We start from the raw sequence: 10,000 nt of genomic DNA, 5'->3' as shown, positions 1-10,000 counted from the left end.
ATGGGTGATCTTGTACACACGGTACAATTTGTTTTTGGGATTTTTGGTGAGTTAATTTCATTTTATAATTATTGTTTTTTTTAAAATTAATTTTTGGTTGACTTTTCCTTCTCATTTTGCTCCTTTTTTTTCTGCTAATTAACAGGAAATGCTGCTTCTCTCTTTCTCTTCTTGGTACCCATGTAAGTTTTCAACAACACTTCTCATAATGTAAAAAAGGGTTTTCTTCAATTCATGCAATTTCCTTCATTTTAATTAATATGGCACTTTTCGAATTTCATGGATCAAGCAAATACTTCTAAGTAAATTGAAATAAAGGATCGTTTGGTAGCTGAATAGAGTTATACATGTATTAGTAATATGGGTATAAGTTATGCATATTAATTATGCATATATTAGTTATGCATGTATTAGCAATGTGGGTATTAATTTTGCATGTATTAGTTATACAAGTATTAGTTATGCAGTGTTTAGTTATGCGGAATTTAGTTATACATAAGTTATTTCTTTGGATGTATGTTTTTTATATTAAAAATTAGTAAAATTATACATTTTCTAAATTAAAACATTTTTTTTTACAATTGTACTCTTTCTTTCTTTAACTTTATATTTAAATTAAAACATTTCTTTAATTATGTAGAAGAAGAAAATAGTCAAGTGGGAGTGATAAGGATAATATTGTCATTTTAACTCAGATGACATCGTTTTGAAATCAAAATTTTTATTTAGTTCAATATTTCTTAGAAATTGACACTTTCAATTCAGATAAATCATATATTGTAAGTTTAAAATGTTTTTTTTTTCTGTATTTTATGATGACCAAACTTAATTAAATAAAGAGAACTATTAGCCCATTTATCTTTGCTCCATCATAATTTTTTTACGCAAATATTCTATCCCTGACTATTAATAATCAGTGGAACTGTTTCTTTTTCTTTTTAAGTATTAGATATTAATTTCAATGAAAATTAGTATTTTGATTATAATTTATACACACTAATACTACAAAAATTCTAATATTAATATATTTTGTTTGATTGAATTTAGGCATACGTTCAAGAGGATCATCAAGAACAAATCAACGGAACAATTCTCTGGCATACCTTATGTTATGACACTTCTAAACTGCTTGCTTACCGCATGGTAATTAATAGGGGTGTATCCACCCTCTGTCAAGGGGTGTCATCTCACACTACTTCGTTCAAATTTTTCGCTCATTTCAGGGTATAAAGTTACTGATTTAATGATTGAAATCAAATGTAGGTATGGTCTGCCATTTATAACATCAAATAATATCCTGGTAGCAACAATCAACGGAGTTGGGGCTGCAATTGAATTAATATATGTGTTTATTTTTCTCTTATATGGACCCAATAAACAAAAGAGAAAAATCTTAGTAATATTTGTGTTAGTCCTTATTGCTTTTGCTACCGCAGCGGTTATTTCCATAAGTTTTTTTCATGGAAAAAATAGGAGGTTTTTCTGTGGTATGGCTGCTACCATCATCACCGTCGTCATGTATGCATCTCCTCTCTCTAATATTGTAAGCACTCTTAACTTATAGTTACAATATTTGACCAATTTTGACAATTATGACCGTTTAACTTCAGTCATGTGCACAAGTGGAAACTTAAACTTGTATAAAATTGAACAGATAGACACATTCACCCTACATGACAATTTTTTGTCATATGTGGCATCATACGTTTATTATGCCACACGGAACACATGTGTCTACTTGTTCAATGTTAGAAGACATAAATATCAGCTGAAATCAAATTAAAAGGTGTATTTATGTATTATGTCATTTTGATATATTATACGCACTTTCAATTGAAGATCACAAAATTCATTGTATTTTTGTATTAATTAACTTGAGTTCAAAATTTAGTACTAATGAAAATATAAATTTGTGCAGAGACTTGTAATTAGGACCAAAAGTGTGGAGTACATGCCTTTCTTCCTGTCATTTGCTGTCGTGGTATCTTGCACTAATTGGTTTATCTATGGCATGCTAGGAATGGATCTATTTATTGGAGTAAGTATTTACCAAGACGGACAAATTTTGATTTTTTTTTAACTAAATATAAAAAATGGTCGTTATTTTTATTAGTGATGATATTAGTATTAGATACAATAATTTAACGATGAAATTCGTGATTAATTTTTTTGTACTTTGCAGATCTCAACATGTATTGGCTTGATTTTAGGAGTAGTGCAGCTGATTTTATACTTCATTTACCGTGACAAGAAAACATCAACGATTGTGGATGAGTTCCAATATGCTTAGTTGTTTTTATGATAACCAAATATTACATAAACATGGTCAAATATCTATGAATTACTATGAAATATGTATATGATAAATATGACCATTTATGAGTTCAAATATTTATATTTACTAATTTTTTTTAACACGTACGTGTACGTGTTCGTGTATTCCGAGCCTAGTATAATTATCTGTCACGACCCAGACCGTCGTGATTGACACCCACACTAACCCTCCGGTGGGAGAACCACTACTACACCTCAAAACAAGCAATTAAACCAAAACTAAGACATTTAAACTACTAAAACAGATTAAATAACTCATAAATGAAGTTCTCATAAACTTCAACAAGAAATCTAAAGAACTATACTAAACAAATGCGGAAGAAACAACCTAGAACCTAAAAGTCAATGTACCAAAACTACTAACGAAATAACAAGTCTAAACAGGAAGGGTCACAACCCCAACTAATCAACTAATCAACTAACTAAAACAAATGTCTAAGTCCGGAAATGGTGGACATAGACGAAAGAGAATTCCATGGCAACCCGAAAGATTTGACTCACCCTTGAATTCGATGCGACGATCTTTAATCTCCTAAGCGAAGTTTGTCAATAGCCGCTTGAAAATGCCATGTACTCAACAAAAATAAGAGCAAATGCAGAATCAGTACACAACCACAGCGTACTGGTGGATCACGTGGCTATCCCACTAGTGTAACATAAGCAAGTCAAACAATACTATAATCACATGTATATATATATCAACATGCTCATCATTATACATTTATCACAAATCATTGGTCCTCTCACAAAGCCCAAACCCAAACAGTTAGCATACCGAAACGTGGTATTCGATCCTAATGTTATGCCGGAACGTGGCAATTGCTCCCATATTTATGTCGAAACGAGGCAACCGATCCAAGTTAGTCATGCCGGACGTGGCAACCGATCCCATTCACACACCACAATCACAATCACAAGTACATCATCAAGATTATACATTTACATCATGATTTCATGGCAATCATCATTCATCTATCTCATTTACATCAAGTGTGATCCACATTGTAACATTCATACATACACAAGTATCATAATAAAGCAAGAACAAACAAACATCACACAATCATAGAATCACAACCATCACATACCTCGAAACAAACTTGAAACCCTAAGAAACTTGATTCTTCCCTTTCCGGATTAGTTCCGCTTGTTCTTGGTCTACAAACAATCAATATAATATGGGAATCAATAAACAATCATTAATTACTCGAATTACTAATAATTATAACAAACCCCAGATCAACCCATGATCCCAATTATCCAATTTAGGGTTGCTTCCACCATAGATTCAAGATCAAAACCCTCCCCCATCAACATTGACCCATTCTATTATGTTCTACGTATTGAAAAACGAATTCGGGGAGTTAAAAACTTACCTTTTGCCTCAAGAATGGTGAAAAACGAGTAGAAATCGCCTAGGGTTTGTTCCTTAGCTGTAAAAGTCGAAAAGTGCCAAATAAGGTCGTTTAGGGGTTTCTTAACGACCTTAAGTCGCGTCTGGCCTGCCACAGCGGCCCTCATCCCGCTGTATCGGTGGCGCTAGAGCAACACCTTGCCCCGCCACAGTGGCATTTTTGAACCAGTGAATAATTATGATTTTATGTCCCATCTCCCCGCCACAGCGGCCCCGCCAAAGAGTCAAAATCGAAACAAAATGCTATTTTAAAGAATTCCAAATCCGCATTCCACAACACATCTCTAATCAACGACGCTCAGAAAATACCTTTCACGCTAAGGTCAATTTTTGGAGATCTACTCATCCAAATTCAATTCCATAAAGTCGTACAGATTCCTTAATGAGTTACCTAACCACTCATGCAATCAAAACCATAATTAATTCACTCGATTGTTACCAGATTTCCCTACACCACAACTACTCCGATTTCATCCAAATTTGGACAAGGTTGGGAAAATTCCAATATTACGAAAAAGTTTTTTTAGCCCCAAATTTTCCCCCGTTGGCATTTCTATAACGACGGATACCGATCATTACAATAGATACCAATTTACCCATCACTCGTCCCCGAGTGACAAAACTTAGGATAAGTAGGCTAAGGAAAGAACAAAGTAGTACCTGATTCGACGAACAATTAGGGATACTTGTCTGGCATGTTCTTCTCGGTTTCCCAAGTAGCTTCTTCAACTGGACGATGCTTCCATTGAACTTTCATGGACTTAATCTCCTTGGTCCTCAACTTATAGCAATCAGTTCTTCCTCGTATTGGAGGTCTTTGTCTAACATAATTAAGTCCCACTTAATGATATAATCTCCGTCACCATGATATCTCTTCAACATAGACACATGAAATATCGGATGAACACCGGATATATTATGAGGTAAAATCAATCTATATGCCACCGGCCCTACACGTTCAAGAACTTCAAATGGACCAATATATCTAGGACTTAGCTTACCTTACTTACCAAATCTCATCACCTCTTTCATGGTTGATACCTTAAGAAGAACATTCTCACCGGTCTGAAATTCCATGTCTCTTACCTTATGATCTGCGTACTTCTTCTGTCTACTCTGGGCTGCTAAAAGCTTAACTTGAATACTCCTTACCTTATCTTGAACATCCATCACTAAATCAACCCCCAAAGGTTTCATATCTTCTGCCTCAAACCATCCTATGGGTGATCTACATCCCCTCCCATGTAATGATTCAAATGGTGCCATATTAATGTTGGAGTGATAACTATTATTATAAAAGAACTCACACAAAGGTATGAATTTATCCCAATGCTCTCCAAAATCAATTACACATGCTCTCAACATGTCTTCCAACACTTGAATGGTCCTCTGAGATTGTCCATCCGTCTATGAATGAAAGGTTGTACTAAAAGTGAGTTGTGTGTCCAATTCATCATGCAATTTCCTTCAAAACTTGGAAGTGAATTGGGTACCACGATCTGAGATGATAGAAAGGGGCACTCCATGCAATCTCACTATCTCTTTCACATAAATCTTAGCCAATTGCTCAGCATTATAATCTATTCTTACCGGAATAAAATGGGCTGACTTGGTTAATCTATCAACCACTACCCAAATAGAATCAAACTTCCCCAAAGTCTTGGGTAGACCAACCACAAAATCCATAGCTATTCTTTCCCACTTCCATTCCAGAATTGACATCTTTTGAAGTAAACCTGCAGGCCTTTGATGTTCATACTTCACTTGTTGACAATTTTGACACTTAGCCACAAACTCCGCTATGTCTTTCTTCATGCCCGACCACCAAAAAATTCGTTTCAGATCTCTATACATCTTGATCACACCCGGATGAATAGAATATCGCGAACCATGAGATTCTGCCAATAATTTTTTAATCAAGTCATCAACTCGAGGAACACAAATCCTCCCTTTCACACTAAGTACACAATCCGCATCAAGAGTGGTCTCTTGTGCCTTACCATTCTCCATCTTCTCCTTGAGTTCGTTCAAATTTTCATCCTCAAATAGTTTGGCCTTAACTTCAATGCTAGCTAGCACCCCGCCACTTTCAGAGATGCCCAACTGTATGAACTTAGACTCTAAGGTCTGAATTTCTTTGGCCAAAGGTCGCTTGATTACACTCAAGTAAGCTAAGCTATCCATACTTACTGTTTTTCGACTCAAAGCGTCCATTAGCCTTACTCGGATGATATTGAATCATTACCACAAAATTCTCTTTTAGCAGCAATTATTTAATGGCAATAATATAAGTACCGCTAAATATGTTTTAAACCTAATTATTTAGGGGCAATTAACCATTAGCCGGTAAAAGTAAACTTTTTAGCGACACTTACTTTAAATATCTAATAAAAAAGCTAAATTCTATTTTATTCAATAAAAATAAATACTTTTTCTTACACAAAATTCCCAAATTCCTAAAGATCTCTCTTTCTCCATTCCCATATGAAACGACAACATTGAGCTCACAAAATTAATCTGAAGTTTCATCTTCTTTGTCTTCGATTTCATAGTTTCCATCTCCGTATCCTTCGTCTGCCATCAATTTCTAACCCTTTGTCACCGCCTCAAGGTACGTCGATGCACTATGATTCTTTTGTCTTGAATGTGATTGGATGATAATGATTGTCTTGTGTATGAGTAATGAAATTATGATATATGAGGATTGTAGTGTGTTGTAGTTTGCTGAGAGAGTTGTATTTTGTGCATTGTGTGTTGTGCTAAGCTCTACTGATATTAGATTTTTAGCATATAGATGGTGGTCCTTTCTCTACGTAGCCTCCTCTAATTAGATTCCTTAGCCTATTACTGAAATTGTGCAAGTCTGTTGCATAGTAAGCATATGGGGCATTATTTGCTGTATCGACAGGGTACTGAACAAGGTTCCCATTATTTTGCATTTTGAGGCAGAAAATCCCGAATAAATCATTTGCTTCTGAGGTACTCGAGAACAGCTCTTGTCCAGCTGATATATGCTGACCAGGTAAAATTGTGTTTGTTGGATTGTCAAAACTTCACCAAATGACATTGCGATCTGAATCATAGAGCACAAAGTTTTCCATGTCCAGCATGGAAGCTGAAGCAATGGCTCGAGATGGATTGACTTATAATATCCTTCATTTAATTTGATTTGCAGGAACGAATTACTCATGTTTGCCACACTGGCAGCAAACTAAATTGTTACTGAAGTTTTAATTTTTAGCAAGGTAACATTGACAATTCTTCTTAAACATTCTTATTCTCATATGATTTCGAATAAAGTGATCTCATATCTATGATTTATTTGCAATTTGGGTGCACTTTATATTGTTTTCAAGTAAAATGAAAATTGCTATCAAAACGGCCCTGTATATTTTTTGTATTCTTATGAATTTGCCTTTGATCTGCTTATTCTTGTGAAGTTTTGGGGCTCAAGAGGATTTTTTCCAAGTAACTCATGAGTAATGAACATGGTGGATATCCAGAAAAGTAATAGCCACTAAAATGTTTATTTGTTGATCAATATTTTGTTTGCGGGATAAGACACAAGTAGCCCCTTAGACTATGACCGAAATCCCAGAAACACACCTTAACTAAACTAAGGTTACCAAAAGACAATATCATCATTGTTTGTTGGATGACATTTTTCCTCTTTTTTTTCATGGTTATAACTGTTGCAAGCAACAAAGTATCACTTCGACTTCGACTCCTTTTAAACATAACTTCGATGGAGGCTGATAACTAAATAAGAAACTTGAAGGCCTAAACTTTCCAGCATTCATATATCTTTGCTACATTTTGATTTGGATTAACATATCATTTGTGTTTGTTTGAACCTCTATGCTTCAGTTGGATTAATAACATGTCATTTGTGTTGGGAAGTTGTTTATTTTCCAGATTTGTTTCTTTCAAACTGATCATTGACAATTAACAAGCTGATGAGGCAGAGAAAATGAGAATTTGTTCGATTAGTAATGATCTTTGTGTGCGTGTTATAGATGATTTTATATAGTTTCAATTTTCCCATACTAATGACTGAGTTGAATTGATGGTGGTTGATAGTTTCAAGTATCAGAACCAACTGTAAACTACTGCTGCTTTTCCTATTTTAGTTTGGTAGTTGCTTAGTTTCAAGTCTCACAACCAACTGTAAACAACCATTACTTTTGTTGTTGTTGCCGCTTAATTCTTAAAACGCATTAGATATGTTGAAGATCAATCAGCTCATGATTTGCAGATGTCATGCTAGTCAATTTTCTCATGTTAAAGCTTGAAATGGTTGGGTTGCAATAAATCCCTAAGTATTTTCAAGAAATTTTATTTTGCACTAGATAACCTCTAGTTCTGTTGCTTGAACTTGGACAATACCAAATTCACATTTTGTTAACTGACAATGACATGGAAATAAATGCTGGAAAATTACTGCATTGGAGAATTGTATCAGTCAAGTAGATTACAAATGTTTTGGTGTTAAAACTTGTTAATTGAAGGGAAATATATTAAGACTAGGTAAGCAAGTACATGATGCAAAGACTATGTCTTGCTTTTTTCCTGCTCTTGCTAAATGACTTATTTGTAAGCATTATGCCACCTCCCCTGTTGCTTTAACCATACATTATTCAACAATAACTTTCTGTGGGCATTGACTACAAAATTATTAAGTGCAAAAAATTGGTTTCTGCTCTGCAATCTTTTCGTTTGCTGCTTCTTTAAATGTCTAGTGATGCTTGTCCTCTACCATCAATATTATGTGCATTCAACTTGTCAAGTACAGGTAATATGCATTAATTTTTTTTAAAAGGCATTACCTCAACCAATCAATTGGAATCTCCCTTCTTTTTGTATCTATTATAGGTCATGTTTCTGAGAGGAAGAACATTGGGATTATGTCAGGTATGTCTTTCTCCAAATCTATTTCCTTGTTATACTGAATTTTGAGGCTATTGCCTTTGGTATGTCACATCGTAGTCCTTCTAGGTAACACTAGGCCTGTAGTAATTATCTCTGCAAAATCATGTCTTTAAGTTTGAAGATGCTATGTACAGTGGGTTTTGTTTATTTTCTAAGTTCTATTAAATGTATGTTGAAAGTTTGGATTTTGATAGTCATGTGTGTGTTGGGGGGGAGGAGATGGCTCGTTCAAGTTGTTGTATGGCTTGTTTTTCTCTGCATATCATGCTTGAGATAATGTTGATGCTATGGCTTGTGGGAAACTTAACAGTAAACACCTAGCTCTGGCTGTCCAAAAGATACTACTATTACTTGGTTATATGTGTAATGTCAAGCTATTGATTCTTGTTTTATGCTTCTCAATTCTGAGGTTTGTGGTTTTATTGGACTTTTTACATTCTGGATTTCATTTGATTTACTAATTTTTGTTGAATATATGTTGAAAGTTTGCATTTCGATAGTTTTGTGATGGGGGAAGGCACGTTCAACTTGCTCAATGACTCTTGTTTTTCTATTGTGATGAATAAACATGCTAATCTTTAGATATATGATTCCGACATAATGCCTACTCATGTTGATATTCTACTTATACATCAAGCATTACATGCTTGAGCTCGGATACTACCGTTTTCTATATGCTGCTTAGTTGGATCTATCTTATTTCTGTTCTCTTCGGAGAGAAATTTTTTGAAGAGAAAGATTACTATGAATGAAGCTTCAAAATTCACTATTTTGGCCCAGAAGGAAGAGTTTGTGGCATTCCTGGTCCCACCAAGAATTTCCATAGACCCTCATATACATAAAATCAATAAACTAAATGTTCTCGTCTTGAACGTTTTTACTTTCATAAATAAATTATAAATAAGTTTTGATGAAAACATACGTAAGATACTTAAAATTGTTTATAAATATTATCGGTTTTTAAAAAATTAAAATCAAACCAAACCCAAATAAAAATTGATTTATTTAATCGGTTTGATCCAATTGTTTTTTTATTTAGATCGATTTTTGTCCAAACCGTGACCACCCCTAAAGAAGACCACTCATCCCTTTTTCGTTGGACCAGATTCAACTATTCTCTTTTAGTTTTTTCAATCTCCCCATACTTATGGAATAATGTTAATCTGCTACTCTCTTCTTCTTTTTTTCGAAAGAGTATTTTCATGTGTAATATATTCTCTCTTTTATTTTAATTTTTTTTATCACGTGACATTTTATATGGATAAATAAAAATTAAATAAACTATTAATATTAGTTTAAAAATTAAATATTAAAATGTTACTA

At 34.0% G+C, this 10,000-nt stretch overlaps 1 protein-coding gene across 1 annotated transcript; it reads left to right on the top strand.

Moving 5' to 3' along the window:
• Positions 1-2,290, top strand: LOC125851679 (bidirectional sugar transporter SWEET1-like). Its single transcript, XM_049531452.1, has 6 exons — positions 1-46; positions 146-182; positions 1,048-1,143; positions 1,264-1,543; positions 1,919-2,038; positions 2,183-2,290. The coding sequence occupies exons 1-6, from the start codon at positions 1-3 to the stop codon at positions 2,288-2,290; spliced, it is 687 nt and encodes a 228-aa protein (XP_049387409.1).
• The last annotated feature ends 7,710 nt before the right edge of the window (positions 2,291-10,000 follow it).

This window comes from Solanum stenotomum, unplaced genomic scaffold, assembly GCF_019186545.1.
Source record: "Solanum stenotomum isolate F172 unplaced genomic scaffold, ASM1918654v1 scaffold28496, whole genome shotgun sequence".
In the NCBI taxonomy this organism is placed as follows: domain Eukaryota; kingdom Viridiplantae; phylum Streptophyta; class Magnoliopsida; order Solanales; family Solanaceae; genus Solanum; species Solanum stenotomum.
Note: the sequence above shows the minus strand (reverse complement) of the source record. Positions and strands in the feature narration are given on the sequence as shown.

What these genes read in the sequence shown, in the direction of transcription:
- LOC125851679 (XM_049531452.1), top strand. Translation starts at nt 1, where the DNA reads ATGGGTGATCTTGTACACACGGTACAATTTGTTTTTGGGATTTTTG. An exon ending in AACTGCTTGCTTACCGCATG is followed by an intron (nt 1,144 to 1,263) that starts GTAATTAATAGG and finishes AATCAAATGTAG; the next exon opens with GTATGGTCTGCCATTTATAA. An exon ending in GAATGGATCTATTTATTGGA is followed by an intron (nt 2,039 to 2,182) that starts GTAAGTATTTAC and finishes TGTACTTTGCAG; the next exon opens with ATCTCAACATGTATTGGCTT.